This window comes from Eumetopias jubatus, unplaced genomic scaffold (genome assembly GCF_037043125.1).
Source record: "Eumetopias jubatus isolate StellerSeaLion01/CBP00866 unplaced genomic scaffold, mEumJub1_p1.0 scaffold_13, whole genome shotgun sequence".
Classification (NCBI taxonomy): Eukaryota; Metazoa; Chordata; class Mammalia; order Carnivora; family Otariidae; genus Eumetopias; species Eumetopias jubatus.
In genome coordinates, this window is record NW_028274819.1 from 15,197,270 (window position 1) to 15,216,937 (window position 19,668).

Consider the following 19,668-nt stretch of genomic DNA (forward strand, 5'->3'; position numbering starts at 1 on the left):
CTAGGCCATTACCGATAGGAGCCCAGGGGTTCCAGCTTCCCATTGTAATAACCGTGCGTGGTTGACTCGTTCCCAACATCGACTTCGTATTTCAAGACTTCAGCCAAGCCCTGAGAACGTCTCTTTTCTTCTGTTGTTATGAGGTATGTCACGTAAGTGTCTGAGGCCCCCTTTTTGAAATCCTCATACGTATATGTCAAAACATCTGCAGACGGGTGAGCAGCTAAGAAAGGCACACGGGGAGAAAGTCATAAGCAAGTGATTGCCGACAGAGATAAGTTTCCCGGAACGCGTCTGAATAATGGCATTGACACTGGGCGGTAACGGTGAGAGCTGCCATCTCTCACATGTGCGCTCTTGTGTCAGGCTTTACTTATATCAAGTTCTACGTGCCTTACTTACTTAATCTCTGTGTACTAAACAATGTCACTGACAATAGTCTTCTCACGTGGGTTTACTACCCCCATCTTACAGGTGGGAAAATGAAGGCACAGAAAACTAAAAGGACCTGGGCCCAAGGCCACACTGCATACACAGTGGGGTTGATTTCCAACCCGGACCATCGACTTGGCACGTGCGGTCTCATCCACCACAGGCTGGTATTGGTCACTCTGGTCCCTCCGAAATATTGCCTCCTTCATTCAACGACATCTAAGCTTGGATTTTTGCTGAAAACCTTCACCACAAAATGACTTGAAACAGACCCAAAATGAAAAGACAGAGAGACTGAGAGATCTCAGCATCAGTTGTTGAAACTCTGCCATGGGTTTATGACACCAGCAAATTCCTTGTCTTCCAGGATCCTCACACCCCTTACGGGATGCTTGACCTCTCAGTCCTCGAGGAGGTGAGGACAGTACCATGGGCTGAGAGAATGGGCAGAGGCAGCACTGCATTGTTCACATTTCAAGAATCAACGAAAACAACAACACTTGGCCCTGAAAACCCAGCCTTGTGCAAAGCACCCACATGCAGCTAACAAAGGGGCGTGTGAGCCACCTCCTCTCTCAGCTGTCAGGAAGATTTTTGCACGTTCCCACCACAAACGCAGAAATCATTTTCTGTTTTCCTTCAAGAGAAAGCCACCCTTTGAGTATGATGTGTGTGCGCGCGTGTGTGTGTGTGTGTGTACACGCACGAGAGAGAGAGAGAGAGAGAGAGAGAGAGAGAGAGTTGGTTAAGACTAACATTTTGTCACCTAAAAGACTCTATGCTGTAAAAGAGAAGAAAAACCTAGGTCAGAGGTCAGCAAGGTATGAACCTACAGGCCAAATCCAGTCGGTTGCCCATTTTGATAAATAATATTTTATTGGAATAGCAGCACTCATTCTTCACAAATCCTCTGCGGCTGCTCTCAACCCACAGAGCCAGAGTCGGGTAGCTGTGAGAGAGACTGCATAGCCCGCAAAGCTTAAACTATTTGCTCTCCAGCCCTTTACAGAAAGTCTGTCAACCCTGACCTAGATCATTGGGCAAATAGCTCACCCACCCCCTTCTGAGTGCCAAAGCGTGGGTGACAGTGTAAAAACAGACATGTATTTGTATCTCCAATGTGCCTCAGTGGGCACAGGAATGGCCCCCGGTCACAGCATGGCTTATGGGCTGTTTAACCCATAACTGACCCCTCCTTACCATTCCCAGTGGTGAGAATGAGCGCATAGGCTTTGATGGGTCCGTGGCTGGCTTCAAACCCACTGAACTCAACCTTTACTGAATTGTGACGGATGGACGTGATATTTGGGGATCCATCTGGTGAAGGGGGGTCTGAAACAGAACAAAACGAACCAAGATTACCCACCATTTAAAACCAAAGAGGGAACAAAATTATTAAGGAGAAGTTTGCTGCTGTGCCCTCAAGCTCTGCCCTTGCTCTGGGAGTGGTGTGGGGGGGCTCATGCAGAGCACATCCAGAGCAAGAGACAGGGAAGGAAGTGGGAGGCAGAGACAGCAGATCCCCCAGCTCATAATGGCACCTTTGGCGTGCCCAGCCACACGCCCTGGCAGGCTCCCAGCAGCCTTGCTGTTTGAACACAACCTGCCTTTCCTATCTTCCCCCAGCCCCTTCTGACCTAGAGAACTGGGATACACAGAGAGCGAGAGAGAGCCTGTGCGGCTGGAAGTCTAAGGAGGGAGCCATCTGCAGCCACTTGCCCACCACGTGGATGCGGCGCCAGACAGCATGGTTGGCTAAGGACAGTGATGGAACAGAGAGCCCTGGAGAAAAGCAAAACTGACATAGAGAGGATGCACTTTCTCCTGAGGCCTGGCTGTGTTCCTGGTCCACATTCTTCAAACTAAAGTCCTCATTTATTTTGCTGGAGTTGGTTAAAAATGCCACCTAGAAAAACCCGACTGACCCTCTTCCCAGAAACCAGAAAAGCCCACGCAGGAACATTCCATGCACAACCTTCATGTTGATGTGCCTCCGCTTTCTGAACTGAGCTTCTGAGGTCAGCCTCCGAATTAATACAAAAGGAAGAAAATGCTGAATTAAAGATGATCCTTCTCCACACACACACACACACTCTCTCTCTCTCTCTCTCTCTCTCTCCCTAAATTTGTCTCCCACATAGAGTTAGAGTGTTTTCATTACTGTGGTCAAGATTCAGGGAGACTGAGAAAACTGAACAAAAACACATAGCGTGGCTCTCACATTTGCACCGCCCAGCACGGCAGCCACCAGCCACACAGAGCTGTTGAGCTCATAAAACATGACCAGCCCAAATTCAGGTGAGCTAGACACAGACTGGATGTCAAAGACTCAGCATGAGAAAAGAATCTAAAATAACTCATCAGTAATTGACTTCATGGAGAGTACATGTTGAAATGAGACTTTTACTATACTGAGTTAAATAAAATGTGATTTAAATCAATGTGGGCTCTTCCTTTTTACTTTTTTTATTTTTTAATTTTTATAAAGATTTTATTTATTTATTTGAGAAAGAGAGAGAGCAGAGAGAGTGAGCATGCATGAGTGGGCAGGGGAGGAGCAAAGGCAGAGGGAGAGGCTGACTCCCCGCTGAGCAAGGGAGCCTGACGCCAAGCTCCATCCCAGGATCCTGGGATCACGACCTGAGCCAAAGGCAGACACTTAACCCACTGAGCCACCCAGGTCCCCTTTTTTTTACTTTTTTTTAAATACAGCTCCTAGGAAATTATTTTCTACTGGACAGCACAGCTTTGGGCAACCGCTCAAGTAACTGACAGCAGTGACCACTTGGGGGCACTATCCCCAAGTCTAACTGTCAACAACCCAACCTGGCTTCCTAACCCAGGCTCCCAGGATTCCCCTCAGTTCTTTGCCTTCTAGCTGCACAGAGGGGACTAGATCGTCAGGAGCATGCTAGCTCATCCACCTGCACGGCTGGAAATCCTTTCCCTCTCTGCTTATCTGAATCCTATGCTCCAGGGACCCTGTCTCCCTTACTCACCAGTGTCCCTTACCCCGGGGCATAGAGTGAGCAACTAACAAAGGATGGCTAAAAAACCATCGCTCCATTTCTCCAAGATTTACCCATCCCATACCTCTCAGAGAAAATACAGCTCCACTTTTATGCTAAATAAAAGATGTGTTAAATTTGTATGTAAAAATTCATCTGCGGAAAGGGGGAAACCTGCGTAGCTCAGATGGTTGAGCGATCAACTCTTGGTTTCGGTTCAGGTCATGATCTCATGGGTCGTGAGATCGAGCCCCGCATCAGGTTCCAGGCTCAGCCCAGAGTCTGCTTGAAGATTCTCTCCCTCTACCCCTCTTTCCGCGCCTACCCCGCCCCCCGCTCTCTCTCTCAAACAAATAAATAAATCTTAAAGAAAAATTCATCTGAGGAAAGGGAGAGCTACAGATTAAAAAGTAAGAGAATTCCTGGACTAAAGAAGTGGTCATTATCCAAACCAACCATACTGTTCCGCTTCAGAAACAACTATTTCTGACAAGTTCCTTTTCTTCCCTAGACACTGCATGTAGCCCCAGAGATACCAATTCAGACATGGCTTACGTTCCTCAGTGGCTGAAGAGATGACGTTATAAAACAGAACTACAAAAAAGGTTCATTATTTCTATTATGTTCTAGAGTGCTGCAGAAACCCAAAGGAGTGTGACCCAGGCCATCTGATACAGTTGTGTACTACACAACTCCAAGGAGCCCCATGCACACTGCAATCCCTATGAATGGTGTCCCCTGGAACTGTGTGATGCACAACCCGAGCAGCCATACGTGGCCGCTCTCAAGTGGTCTTCCATACACATTACCTCATCTAATTTGTATAACAGTCCTGAAAGCTAGTATTCTTTCCCCTTTTTATAACTAAGAAAAACAAGACTCATAGAGATTAGGTAGCTTTTCTGAGATCACACAGCTGGTAAAAGGCAGAACTTAGAATCAAACCCAGGTCTGCCTGTCTAAATCCAAGGCTCTGTCCACAGAACCCCTCAACCACTTTTCAAGTCAGTGTCCCTGTAGTAAGAGACCTTCTTCTCTTACTATTACAACCACAGAGTCTCTGGAAAATTTCCAGAAACATTCCGATACCCTAAAGGAAACATACCCAGGGGTCAAAAAGCACAAAGCAAAACCACCCCACCACGTTGATCTAAGATGTAACGTAGGCAAAGACATGGCGAGGAAAAGACAGATAAAAATGAAGCAAAGCTGTAAGAAGCAACATTTTTCCAAGTACAAAAAATAAGGACAATGAGCATGAAAAGTTTCACCAGTGGGATCCCCTGAACAGGAAGTGATTCTCGTTCCCCAAAATAGCTGGGAAGCTTGTCAATATGGACTCGGGAAATATGAGTCTTGACTGGATAGGTGATCATGGTGAATAAAAGTACTGTTCACTTTTTAAGTGTGATGGTAATAGCAATGTGGTTCTGTCTGAAAGAAAGGGGAAAGGAGCCTCTATCCAGGAGGAATACTTCTTGAAATATTTATAAATAAAAGTACAGAATGACCAGGACTGGTCTCAAAGTAATCCAATCAGGGAGGAGGGGATCTAAATGAAAGAAGATTGGTCAAATTCTGACAAATATCCAACTGGGTGATGATGGGTATAGGGGTTTCTTTATCCTTTCTTCTACTTCTGTATCTGAATATTTCTATGAAAATGCTTTCTTTTTTAACGCAATAAGGGAACTTACCACTTAAAAGAAAACGTGGCAATGAATTATTCTGTAAAACAAAGGAAACTTTTGGAATATTAAAAATGAGTCCCTCTTACTCTATGCTTTTTAAGACTAGATTTCTATAGAATTAACAGTCTGTGCCAACAAAAACAAGTATTTTAGCAGAAATTTAAAAAGAAATACAGATTTCTAGGCCACACTTGCAGATCCACTGGGTCGGCATTCTCCAGAGGTGACCCCAGTGCCACCTGCGCCCCACCCCCCACCGTCGCCACCACAAAGCCTACCTGTGATGCCAGTGAGGCAGGTGTTTTGGGCGGGAGACGCCATCTTGTTGCAGGAAGAGGCAGTGATGCTGATGTTGTAGGAGGTAGAAAAATTCAAATATGTGACTTCCGTCTTGTACTCAGTGCCGTTCTCTGAGGAGCAGCTCTCCAGGTCTGTCACATTTTTCCAAGCTCCTCTGCTGATCTCCAGCTGGAAGCCCATGTTGGTGCCGGGAGGGCAGGCCCACTTGAGAATCAAGGTTGGCTCTTTGGGGACAACTTCGCAGTGGAAGGAGGCTACTGGTGCAGGATCTGCAAAGCAAGCACAGCTCATCATGACAGTCTGGGACTCGTGCCTTTGCAAACACTGGCCCTTAGGGAGCAGCAGAATCGTGGCTCATCTGTAATGAGGAGAGAGCCATGAGGTACGGCAGAAGACGCAGAGGCTGACCTGGAATCAGGCATTACTAAACTGTGTGACCTTGGCTCAGTCCCCCAACTAAGCCTCAGCTGCAGGACTGTACGGGGATTATATGAAACAGTGGCCGTCAGTCACCACGCTGGAAGAGAACAGGGCTCCATGAGAGCTCACTGTGGCGTAACGGTACGGAGGCAGCAACAACTTCACCCGCGGTCATCTCATCTTGGGGCCCTCCTGACAATCCTTCTGGAAGAGGTAGGATTTTTTTTTTTTAAATACTGAAAAAAGTTAACAGTTTATTATAATTTATTTTATTTAACAATCTAGGAAGTTCGCAGCCATCAGCAGTTCCAGTACAATTTCAGGTGCAATTGGGAATTCAGGAATCTCTGTGGAGCTGTTAGTGTAGCGAACCTTGTAGGTAAAATACATGCATACTTTTGATAGCACATGTGAAGGAATCTCTCTAAAATTGACTGCCTTAGTTTCGTTCTCAGCAAACTGACCTGGGCCACTCAACATGGCTTTTATTGTTCCAAATGTTAGTGCATGTTCTCTTTTTACAATAAATTCATGACCATCCGAAGATATCAATTTGACATACATGGCATCAGGGCCTTCACAGCCACCATAGGTTTTCTCTTCTCCATCCATTATGTTCTTATGAAATTCTACTTTACTTCCACAGGAACGTTAGTAGTTTCTCGTCAGCCCTGCAGCCACCACAGCCACCGCACCGGGTCTCCGCGCACCGCCACAGCCCCTACTCCAGGGCCGCCTCCCCCCCCACCCCCAGCTGCCTGCTGCCTGGAAGAGGTAGGATTGATGCTGTCCCACTTTGCCGACGAATCAGCGGAGGCTTCGAGAGGTTGCGTTAAGTCGCTAAAGACGACATGGCTGGTAAGCAACAAAGGCAAAACTGGACCCCAGGTTTCCTAAGTCCAAGTCCAGGGTATTTTATGGACACACAACATGCTGAATAATCAATGGTAAATTGGGGTCAGTTTCTTCATCTTTAAAATGGGGTGTTAGGGGTGCCTGGCCGTCAGTCGGTTAAGCTTCCGACTCTTGATGTTGGCTCAGGTCATGATCCCGGGGTTGTGGACTAATGTACTGGGGGAGAGTATTATCACCACTTCAGTGCTGCAGTATTTTACAGCAGGAAAAGCACTAACAAATCACTTGGTGCACCTACCACATTCTCCACCAGATGCCTGGAAAAGTATCTGCCCAATGCACACCTACCCCCACAGCTCCTCTTCCGGCCGCCCCCAGTCATAAATGCTCATCCATATTTTTCTCTTGTTATAGGCTGCAATGATTATAGATAAGATAAATATCAGCAACGGAAGCCACCCAAACCCCAAAGATCAGTGTCCAGACCAGGTGGATGGAGCCTGCATTAGCAGAGATGACTCAGAGCTGCCAGGATTTCTCTAGCTGCTCCACGTGAAAGGTCATAGGTCATCAAGGTCCCAGCTCCTACACTACCAGGGAGGCTGAGCCAATGGGGACCCTCCACTTCCAAATCCACCTGAACACACTTGAGTAGCTTGGTCAAAGGAAGAGAACTTATAGGTAGAAAGATGGTAGAGAATAAAGTGGTGCACAGGTGCCAACGTGACAAAGGTGCCACAACCAGATCGGTGAGCCGAAGCACTCAGAAGCATCTGTAAAACAGTCCCTGGTTTCCTCTCTGAAAGTTCCCTCAGTTAAACACAAGGCTGCCCCTGGGTTCCTCTCTGAAAGCTCCCTCAGTTACTGCCCCTCTCTTTATAGCACTAGTTACACTGAGAGATAAGGATCAAGACAGGTGAAAAGGCTGAGCATCCATTTTAACAATATCCTTTCAATCTTCTTCAGTGGGGAAGCCAAACTATGAACTACAAGCCTGGATGGCATCCATTTCCTGGCCCATTACTTCTTGGGTCTCACCATCTACCCACCCGTCGCCCCCTTGCTCCCATTGGTCCACTCCTGCCATCCTGGCCTCCTGCTCTTCCTTCAACAAAGCAGGCATACTCCAGCCACAGGGCCTTTGCACTGGCTGTTTCTCTACCTATAATGCTGTATGCCCTGACAGCCATATGGCTGGCTCCTTCACTTCCTTCAGGTCTTCGCTGAATGGTTACCTTTTCACGGGCGCACCCTAGATAAACACCTCATCGCCCCCTTCCTTGTTCTTTTCCCTCTCCCTAGCAGTAATCGTCATCTAATAACTTACTTACTTATCTTGTTTATTATCTGTCTTCCCCACCAGAATAAAAATTCCAGGAAGGCTGGGACTTATGGGTGTCACTTAACAGCGCCCAGCATATAGCAACTGTTCAATAAATAATTGTTGAGTGAATAAATGGTAAGAACGACAAGACAGCACTAATAAGCTAATAGGATGTCTTGAAGAGATCAGTGTACTGCATACTACAAGAAACTTAATAAAGTCTGTGGAGGACCTACCTGCAAGGGCAGCGCCACACAGGAAAGAGTCCAAGTGGCACCTGGGGCTACTCACCTGTACAGAATGACTGCCAGCTAGGAGCCAGGGACAAGGTGGCGTTCCCCACTTGGGTGAAGATCTTCACTGTGTATGCCGAGCCAGGTATCAACTCGGTGACTGTGGCATTGGTGATACCCATGTCTGTGACGAGTTGTGTTGCCCCGCTAGAATTTCCATCCTTCTCAATAAGAAGGCGGTAGATGTACGTATCAGAAGCTTCATCAGAGTTCTGCCAACTTAAGGTTGCTGCTGTGGTGTTGGTACATATTTTAATATTGGATACATTGCTGGGCACTTCATTTAAAAAAAAAAAAAGCATGGATTAGCCTTCAATTCCAGGACTATTTTATTTACTGCCTCTAAAAACAGCCTGGCCCCCTTGGGACAGAATAAATAAAAGTTACATTTGCTGACTCAAACGATAGAAGGCTTCCCAAAAAGACCTTCAGAAAATAATTATATAGATTAAGTCTCAAAAAAAATTTTTTTAATACTTTTAAGCTTATCTGAAATACATTTTCCAGATATAATTTCCTGTTTTGGAAATCTGATTAATGAAAGAGAAAAATATACTAAAAAGATAACACAAACTACCATGTCTACCATATAGTTAGATCAAACATTAGCAAGACACCCTTACTGCTGCATGCAAAGCTCCTCACTTGAGCAATATCATCTAATGTCAACATGACAAGGTGACCCTCCTCTAGTCTGTATTCCCAAGGAATGAATGGAACACTTACGTCATCCATGCTTATCGGATCACTTTCTGCTTCTAAAGATAATTCCAGGTTCACACAGCTCAGCACCAATGCTGAGAACAGCAGAACCTTTGCTGATTTCCAATGTTTTCCACTTAAGCAGCTTCCTACTCTACCAGGAGCCCAGAAACACAGTGGTTTCCCCAATGTTTAACCAATACTTACTTCCCACCCTCCAGGACAGGGTGAGAGAGAACAACCCTTGGCAGGGCATCCTAAGAAACTTACATGTGTACTGTACAGTGAAGTCGGACTCGCCCACGACAAGGTTCACTTCTGGAAATATCGTGATGTTGTATAAGGTGCCTGGAATCAAGTTCTTAAGAGTGATGGCTTTGTGAGAACTGTTTGTCTTGTTAAAACCATACTTGGACCGTACATCCAGGCAGTAGGTATAGTCAGAAGCATTATCTGTATTCTGCCACTCCAACTCCATTTCGGTCGTGGTGACTCGGAGCACACGGATGTCAAAGACTACACTGGGCTCTGGTTGGAAGAAAGGAAGAGAAAAGGAAGTCTGTCAAGGACCATCATAATGCCCAGCTTGATTTTGAAGTGTCAAGACAACTGTTCTTTTGCCATCAAAGTCTCAAATGAGTTCACAAAATGTAAACTCCAAAACAAATGAGAAACACACACACTCATTTCTTTCTGGGATTCTGGCTCTTCCATAACACAGATGAATGTACCAATTCATCCTATCAGTTCTCTGGTCTTTTGCTTTTGCCCTAAAAGCACCCCCTTTGGGGGTCTTCTGGAGTGGAAATCATGTTCAGAGTCCTGATCTGAGTGCTGATGACCAGATGGGTTCAATTTGTGAAAATGCCATCAAACCACACACATAGGCTGTGTGTGTTTTTCAGGATGTATCCTATATCTCGATAAATAGGTTTTTATTTTTTAATCACTTCCTCAAAAGAAAACATCTTCCTACAACACAGTCAGGCATACTGAAGGGAATAGCTGAAATGGAGAGTTGACATTCACTAGATTGGGAGAATTTGAGGCCAGGGTGAAGGGAAAACACACATACACGGTCCACCCTCAGAGCTGGGCTCAGAAGAGAAATCTCCCTCAGGAGTACTGTGGGTACCCTGATCCGCCCACCTCGCCTCTACACACCAAACCAGATGTAATACGAATGCACAGATCATGGCCCAGAAATAACAACATAAGCAGGGCGTCTTTCCCGCCCCTGCTTTCAAAACACTTCTCTTCTCACCTGGGAACCAAGGTCATCTCTAATGAGAGGAATTGAGTGACTGAGGGGACAAAAGAGGGAAATATTTTCACTGTAAAACATTTTGTGGGGGTTTTTTTTATCATTATTTTGTACCACATGCATATACTCTCTTCCAAAATTGATTTTTTTTAAAGTGTGTTCTTAAAGGGAGGCAGCTTTGAGAGGCTTCTTTCCCTACCACCAAATTCCTGATGTCAAAGGGATTCCACAAAGACCATAAAAGAAAGCCATTATCTATAAAGGTAAAAGAACCTACAAACAATCTAAATATTCCACAAAAAGAGAAGGGCTTTGTAAACTGTGATCTGGCTACCTAATGAAACATTCTGCAGCCACTAAAAACATGAAGACCATAAAAAAAAAAAAAGTTCAAATACAAAATACAATGATTTGTGTAATAATTACAATGATATAAACAAAACCTATGACTGTGGACACATGTAAAAAGAATGCAGCTGCGTCAGAAGAGAGGTGTTATTCTTGATTCCCTTCCTTTTGATGGTGGTAAAATACATATGATATTTATCATTTTAACCATTTGTAAATGTACAACTCGGTGGCATTAAACACATTCACACTGTTGTGTAACCAGCACCCACCATCTATACCCAAAACATTCCATCACCGCCAACATACACTCTGTTCTCATGAAACAGCAAATCCTCCCTCCTGGTAACCCCTATTTTACTTTTGTCTCTGTGAACTTGCCTATTCCAAGAACCTCTTGCAAATGGAAACATCCAATATTTATCCTCCTGTGTCCGGCTTCTTTTATGTAGCCTAATGTTTTGGAGGTTCGTCCACATTGTAGCAGGTACCAGAATTTCATTCTTTTTTTTTTTTTTTTTAATGTCTGATCTTATTTATTCGTCACTCTTAGAAAATCTCATTTTTGACTGGACTCAGAGGTAGAAGCTCTCAGACAGGACAGCCTCCGTCTCTTGGCAATCTGTTCCTGGCGTTTTTCTTTGGCCTCCTTCACTCTCTTGGCCAAAAGTTTAGCATATTCTGCAGCCTCTTCCTTATTTTTCTTAGTGCGCTGTTTCTTCAAAGCAATACGCCGATGTTTGTGCTGGAGGACACATGGAGTGACAAGACGCTGAATCTTAGGCGCTTTGGTTCTAGGTTTCTCACCTTCTTTGTTTAGGGGCTTTCTCACAACATACTGGCGGACATCATCTTCTTTAGAGAGACTGAAAAGTCTGCGGATTCTGCTGGCTCTTTTGGGCCCCAGGCGACGAGGCACATAGTATCAGTGAGTCCAGGAATATCCTTCTCCCCTTTTATTACAATGACCAAGTTGAGAACACGGAGACTGGCATCCACAATGCAACCCCGAACCGATCTGCGCTTTCTCTCTCCAGTCCTCCTTGGTCTATAGCAGGAATGCCCCCTACACAGCAGCAGGTGGACATGGCCATGGGTCAAGACACTCTGCTTCATGGGGAAGCCTTGTTTGTCATTGCCACCATGGATTCGGACCACATAACCCTTCCATTCTTCACCCAGAGCATCGGCAGCAACTTCGGTGGCCATACGCTTCTCATAAAAGGTACGAAGTTTGCACTCATCGTCCACTTCACTGAGTTTCTGGCAGCCAGTAGCTGGGAAAGAGATGTTCAGCTTCATCCTGAAGCAGCCTACCGCCTCTGAGGCACCACAAAAAAGAGCCAGAATTTCATTCTTGTTACGGCTGAATAATATTCTATTGTGAAGATATACCATATTTTGTCTATCCTCTGCTCTGTTGATGGACACTTGGTTGTTTCCGCCTCTTAGCTATTGTGAATCATGCTACTATGAACACTGGTGTACAGATAACTGTTCCAGTCCCATATATATATATGATTGGAATTGCTGGGTCATACTATATTTGTTTCCCTTCTTCAAAATTGCCTTTAATGCTGTTATACAGATTTTAATAATAATATAAGTTGTTCAATAATAGAATGGTAATCCCCTAAGAGACTAGTGCCTTATTACCACTCTTCTTGATTTCCATTCAGTGAGACTCAACTATAGGCTACAGTACAAGAGATGCCTTCTCAACAAACAGTCCTAAATTGCTTTGCAGCTGCACCATGTCAAAGTGTCAGTCCACACTCTTGTCAAGACCCCACTCTTCAAAGCCAGACAGAGGCCAATGCACTACCTTGTCACTCTGGGCCAGTTATTAAGCTCACAAAGCACCCATTCCCTACTCTGGAAAATAGAGAGCTTAACAGTACCCACCTCATGAAGTTGTGATAAAAATTTAAAAATAAAGGATGAGAGCCTAGCACTCTGTAGACCCCCAATATGTTTAACTATTATTACATTAAGCTCTGGTCATTGGCAAGTCACACAAAACCAAGGGTCCCACACCATGGTAATCCTCATTAGCAACATTCTCAAAAGAAGAAAAGAAATATATGTTGACATTAAGACCCCATCTCAACAGTCTAATCTAAAATTCAGACTTGAAAAGGAATTACTACCTTTCATCTGAGGAATGCATGGTAGCAGTTTTTATTTTGGAAGCAGATCTTCCAAGTAACTAGCAATGTCTTAACCCAACCAACAGAGTTGAAGAAACCAACACAAGGAAAATCTCAAAAGCCCAACGGATTTCATGTGTGCCTACGGGAATTATTCTTATTTCTTTATTCTTCCCCTCTGCATAAAAGATTTCAATTCTCCTGCAATCAAAGATCAAAGAATAGTGTATGTTTTCCAAACTTTCCCAAAAATATTTATTTCAAATTTTAAAAACAACAGTAATGAACATTAAGTTGTTTTCATGAGATATTTTCATATCATTTAACCTTAAAGAACAACGTTGTTTATGAAACACTGTAAATAATCTATTTGTCCAATAAAAGAGGGGTATTTAAGTAAGTTACAATACATCCAGATCAGCGATTCTTAAACTTTTGAATCTCAGAACCCCTTTACTTTCTTAAAAGAGAATTTTTATTTATATAGGCTATATTTATATTTACTGTATTAGAAATAAAAAATGAGGAATTTTTTAAAACAGAAGAATACACAAGTATACATTCCATTAGTCATCCAAGTGATGATGTCATCCCTTGTCATATAGCATCTGGAAAACTCCATTATTCACTCATCATGAGAGAATAAAAGTGAAAAAGCCAAATATCATTTCAGCAGCATTATGATAATAATAATACCCTGTCTTGGGAGCCTGGGTGGCTCAGTTGGTTAAGCAACTGCTTTCGGCCCAGGTCATGATCCTGGAGTCCCGGGATCGAGTCCCACATCAGGCTCCCTGCTCGGCGGGGAGTCTGCTTCTCCCTCTGACCCTCTTCCCTCTCGTGCTCTCTATCTCTCATTCTCTCTCTCTCAAATAAATAAATAAAATCTTTAAAAAAAAAAAAGATAAACTCTTAAAAAATAATAATAATAATAATAATAATACCCTGTCTTGAAAGAACCTAGGGGACTGACAGGGGTCCCTGGATCACACTTTGAATAACAATAATCTATCCCAGGGGTCAACCAAGTTTTTCTTTAAGGACCACAGAATAAATATTTTAAGCTTTATGGAGCATATATTTTCTGTTTCAACTACTCATTTTTAGTACAAAAGAAGTGACAGGGGCGCCTGGGTGGCTCAGATGGTTAAGCGTCTGCCTTGGAGCTCAGGTCATGATCCCAGGGTCCTAGGATCGAGCCCCGCATCAGGCTCCCTGCTTGGTGGGGAGTCTGCTTCTCCCTCTCCCTCTACTGTTCCCCCGCTTGTTCTCTCTCACTCTCTCTGTCAAATAAATAAATAAAATCTTAAAAAAAAAAAAAAAGAAGTGACAGACAATATGTAAATATATAAGCATAGTTGTGTTCCAATAAAACTTTATTTATAAAAACAGGCAGTGGGCCAGATTTGGCCCATAGGCCATTATTATCTGTTGACCCTTGATTTAGACAATGGAATGCCAGGCAGGTATTAAAATTATCCTGTAGGGTGCCTGGGTGGCTCAGTTGGTTAAGCGACTGCCTTCAGCTCAGGTCATGATCCTGGAGTCCCTGGATCGAGTCCCGCATCGGGCTCCCTGCTCAGCAGGGAGTCTGCTTCTCCCTCTGACCCTCCCCCCATCTCATGTGCTTTCTCTCTCATTCTGTCTCTCAAATAAATAAATAAAATCTTTAAATAAATAAATAAATAAATAAATAAAATAAAATTATCCTGTAGAACTATTTATACTGAAAGGGAAAAATATCCATAAGAAGTCGCTAAGTAGAAAAAAGCAGATTATAAAACCACGTGAATAGGATGACTTCAATGTTCATAAAAGAAAAAAAATACAAATATATGTACACACACACCTATATTATCTTAAAATTATAAAATCATAAAAGTTATCCATGATTATTTCATACACCAAAAACACATCAAAAGTTGTCAGTGATTATTTCTGGTTGATAGGTTTACTATATGATTTTCTTCTTTTTGCTTGTCTGTGTATTTTATATAACGAATATGCATTACTATTATTATAAATTTTTTTAAGATTTTTCTTAGATAAAAAGAAAAGCAATATTTGAAAAACTTGACATTATAAATTACACTGATTTCCTTTAAGAAACAGTTTAACAGAAAACACAGCCTATTTGCTTACCAGTGCTATTGCAAACTGTCTGGGGATCCCCTATAGTCCCATTTGGTCCTCTTGGAAATATTTCAAAAGCATACATGGTTCCGGGGGATAAGCCACCAATGACAATACTTTGGTTGCTGGTTGTGTTCTCCTGAGGTTCTCCAGTTCCATTCTTTCTGGTAAATATCTTAAAGCAATCTGAGTCATTGCTCCTCCAAGCTAAGCCAATTGCCCTTGTGCTGACATTCGTCACTCCAAAGTCAGAAACTGGACCAGGGGCTGAGGGAAGAAAGTAAACAGCTAGATTAAGAACCTATTTCTCCAGAAGACAAGGGTGACTGAACTTCACAAAAATATTTACACTGAGATTAAATGCACACTTGGGACACCTGACCCGTCTTTTTCTCTTCTTTGTATTATCATCTACAACACAAGCCCCTCAGAAACTGCTGTTTCTGGCCACTGAGAAAACACTTGGTGACAAGAACATAGAAACTGCACGCTTTGGGGTTGTACAAAGTCATTCACCAGAAATAAATGAACCTCTGTTTAGGGACATGCAGCAGCGACTGCTGTTGACTGCTAAAACCGATTCCCTACCCTGCTTTTTCCTTAGTCATACAGCCCCAGATTTTTAGCTGTGCACATGGCCCTCAGAAATAAAGACTACATTTCCCAGCCTCCCTTGCTGCTAAATGAGCCACGTGGCTAAGTTCTGGCCAACAGGGTGTGAGCAGAAGAAGTACTGTCTGACTTCTAGGAAGTATCATGAAAGCGTGGAGCAGTATCTTCTGCCCCTCCTCCTCCTTGTAGCTGGAATACAGACGCAATGGCTAGAGCTCAGGCTGCTTAGCTCTAGAACCAACTTTGTGGCTGCTGATCCCAGACTACAGCTTAGAACAGACATTCCTGGAGCTGCTGTGACAAAAGCTACACCCTTAGGGTGGGAGTCATTCCTGGGTCCCAGCCTAAAGCCTGCTCCCCCACTGTTATGACTTGAACTGTGTCCCCTCAAAATTCCTATGTTGAAGTCCTAACCCTCAGTACCTCAGAATGTGAGGTACATTTAGAGACAGGGTCTTTAAAGAAGTGATTAAAGTAAATGAGGTCATTAGAGGGGTCCCTAATCCAGTACGACTGGGGTACTTATAAGAAGAGGAGATTAGGGGGCACCTGGGTGGCTCAGTCATTGAGTGTCTGCCTTTGGCTCAGGTCATGGTCCCAAGGTCCTGGGACTGAGCCCCGCTTCGGGCTCCCTGCTCAGCAGGAAGCCTGCTTCTCCCTCTCCCACTCCCCCTGCTTGTGTTCCCTCTCTCGCTGTGTCTCTCTCTGTCAAATAAATAAATAAAATCTTTAGAAAAAAGAAGAAGAAGAAGAAGAGGAGATTAGAACACAGACATATGCAGACCAAAGGACAACCATGTGAAGACACAGGGAGAAGGCAGCCATCTACAAGCCAAGGGGGGCAGCCTCAGAGAAAACCCCCCATGCATCCCCTTGATCTCAGACTTCTTACCTCCAGAACTGTGAAAAATAAATTTCTGTTGTTGAAGCTCCCCAGTCCATGCTATTTTGTTATGGCAGCCCTAGCAAAATAATACACCAGCACTCCCAATAATTCGATAAACCCTCAGTTACCAGGATTAAATTCCTTTCGGCTTAAAAAAGCTCTGTTTCCTGGGATGGAGCCCTGGCTAACACTCTACCATTCCATCCTGCCTGGAACTGTGCTTCTTTTATGACAACAAAGAAACAGACTTCTATTTTGTTTAAGCCATGCAAACTTGGGAAGTTTTTTGTTACTCACAGCCAAAATTAATCCTAACAAATAAAGGGATTAAACAGTAAAAAATGTAAAAGATGGAGAGGTGAAAGCAAATTCCATTTACCCCAAAGAGCCAGTCCAGAAGACATTTGTAAAAATGCCTAAGGTGTGGGGAAGTGTGGGTGGCTCAGTCAGTTAAGCTTCCGACTCTTGCTTTTGGCTCAGGTCATGATCTCAGGGTCCTGAGATCAAGCCCCACTGGGCATGGAGCCTGCTTAATATGCTCTCTCTCCCTCTCCCTCTGCCCCTCCCTACCGCTTTCCCCCCCACCTTACTCTCTCTCTTAAAAACAAACAAACAAACAAACACCTAAGCTGTGCTTCCTAGGAAGCAACAGACACCCAAGTAAAGCATTCTGCGAAACGAGCTCTGGGTCCAGAGCCAGGTACAAGTTTCTGCTCACACTTGCTAGCTAACTCTGTGGTCTTGGGCAAATCATCCAGCTGAGCTGGGCTGCAGCTTTCTTATCTAGAAAACAGGGATCCTAAAGCTCCTGACATGGTATAATACTGATACTATTATACTGTATACCGCTGGTACACCATTATTGTTTTATTTCAATTACTGGACCTTCTTTGGAACAGAAAACTTTTTATTTGCTGCCTATCATCTTATCTTTAAGGCACAGTTAAGCAAAGAAAAGATGAGATATATCTGTGTGCCTTGCTTCATTATAATGTCAGTATCCAAAAGACAAAGGGACATGGTTCTTTTTGTCTCCATGCACCAATTTGCTTCCACCACACTAGAATGGTCGTTACAAGCTGAGGCTGGAGTCAAGAGAGCCCAACGGTCTAATCCCACCTCTGCCACTTACCAGGCGTGACACCTGCCTACAGCACCTCTCTCAGCTGTGGCTTCCTCGTCCATAAAATAAGGCTAACACCAACGCTGTCAAAGATCTGTGAACATCACCTGACACAGTGTAAGGAAAGCACATTGCACAGTGCTCAGCATGTGCATGGGGAGAGTCAGTCAATGATAACCATTACTACAGCGCACATCATGAAGGAAATAAGAGTCCCTGTGGGCTCACACACTGAGCCGTGCTTTCCCTGAAGGCAGGAACAGAGCTCTGTCTCATACCTGGGCCTGCTACATAGCAGGCAGGCGAGAAAGTTTAGCAAAGCAATGAGTGAACTCACGGGTGTACACTTGGAGAAAACCCGACACGCCCTCAGAACCGCTGCCAAGGAAAGGGCGTACTGTGATGTTGTATAAGGTACTGGAGCTGAGTGAAGAGATGTTGACCCAAGTATCAGTGACATTGAGGACGAGGGAACCAGTCGGCCAAGCAACCTGGATCATGTAGGTATAGAGAGAGGACGACTCATCATCATTGATTTTCCAGGTCAGGGTCATGTGTGTTGCACTGATGTTCACAACTTCAATGTCAAAAACTTGACTGGGCACTGTGAAGACACAAGAGGAGTTAACAGTAACCAGAATGGCCAAGCCAGAGAGAGAGAGAGAAACCACCATCACGGCATGTCATCTAATGTAAGAAGTACTCTCAGCGACTGCACCTTCCTATCCTACACCACTGACCCGCAACCACAACATACACGAAAGTATGGGGGTCCCAGCAAACGTCAGGTATCATCACCAGCATCAGTGCAAAACAACCAAGCCAGGTGCAATTGCATAGTTAGTCTTTGTGCTTCTTCTGAGTCAGAGCTACAACAGGCTCCTCAAACAGTAACATGGACTCTACTCATGCCCGCCCAGGTGCTGGGCTGACCCAGAAACCCTCTCAAGCATCTGTCCATCCAGAATGAACTCTACAGGATCGATTAAAGATCACACACTTCATCATGACGCAGGTCCAGGTCCCAAGGTTAGTTCTGCGTTAGTGGCCGGGTAGATCTTAGGAAAATCACTTGAGCTCAGTTTCCTCAGCTGTAAAAGTGGGGTAACAGTCCTAACCTCAAGAAAAGATAACACAGAGTTCCAATTATTTGCCACTGGCCCACCCCACACTCCCAATCCATCCTCCATCTTTCTCCTGCTTGCTCCGTGCTCCAGAAGGCTGACTCCTATGTACTGCATCCCTGGGGTTTGCAGGGAGAGAGGGTCCTGCCAGACAGCCTGGGAGGCCTGGGATAAGGTTCCAGCTGCAAACCCGGTGAGGAGGCTACCGGGAGGCGGAGAAGAAAGCCGTCAAGTCTTCCTCTCACTGCCTCTGCTCTGGCTTGCTGTTCTGGCTTGGCTGCCTCGCCCACTGCCCCAGCCCTCACAGGGCTCCTAAAGCACCACTTCTTCCCTCTTGCTCTTCAGCCTTAGAGGTGACTTTCTACCACGACTAGTCTCAGGGGTCTTGACAATGCTCTGATGATTTCCTTATGCCTGGTACGAGACATGTACATGTGTGTGTACGTATACGTCCGTAGGTGTATGTCTACGTATACACAGACACATGCCACATAGAGAGGGTTAAGGTTACTATAATTCTTATTTATCAAGTGCTAGGACAGTTAGACATAAACCAGGCTGTGTGTATCCATATGACTGAGAGCTTCAAACACAATCACTATCACCTTAATTCTGCTCAAACCACTTTAAAAACAGGGAACCCAAGACCCACACTAATCCACAAAACCCCTTTTAAGCAAATCAGGCAAAGGGTCATTGGATGGATCCAGCTCTGGGGTACACCGCTTGGCAAGGGCCCACTGCTGTCAAAGGCACACCTGGAGGGTCCATTCCTCCCCTCCTCCAACCTGACCCGCCCTCCAGACACCCCAAGCCCTCCCACCTGCCAACCTGTTGGGTCCCTGAGGGTCCCTGGAAGCCAAGCCACCTTTCCTACAGCTACATCCTCCCCTCTCCATCTACACACTAGCATCACCGGCAGAAGGGGAAAGAAGAAAGGAGGAAAAGTAAGAATTCTTTACAGACACCATTTGTCATAGGCATCCTGCCAGGCTGTCCAGCC

At 44.6% G+C, this 19,668-nt stretch overlaps 1 protein-coding gene and 1 pseudogene across 1 annotated transcript in view; both read right to left on the reverse strand.

Moving 5' to 3' along the window:
* Positions 1 to 19,668, reverse strand: part of PTPRJ (protein tyrosine phosphatase receptor type J) — a 162,183-nt gene that overhangs the window by 24,274 nt on the left and 118,241 nt on the right. The window contains exons 6-12 of the mRNA XM_088017949.1: positions 17,879 to 18,145; positions 14,930 to 15,187; positions 9,296 to 9,553; positions 8,322 to 8,600; positions 5,410 to 5,700; positions 1,633 to 1,764; positions 13 to 223 (exon numbers count right to left, since the gene is read on the reverse strand). Coding sequence (XP_087874075.1) covers positions 13 to 223; positions 1,633 to 1,764; positions 5,410 to 5,700; positions 8,322 to 8,600; positions 9,296 to 9,553; positions 14,930 to 15,187; positions 17,879 to 18,145 — 1,696 coding nt within the window. The remainder of the gene's footprint in view (positions 1 to 12; positions 224 to 1,632; positions 1,765 to 5,409; positions 5,701 to 8,321; positions 8,601 to 9,295; positions 9,554 to 14,929; positions 15,188 to 17,878; positions 18,146 to 19,668) is intronic.
* On the reverse strand, positions 5,723 to 6,582 carry LOC114215297 (elongin-C pseudogene; annotated as a pseudogene).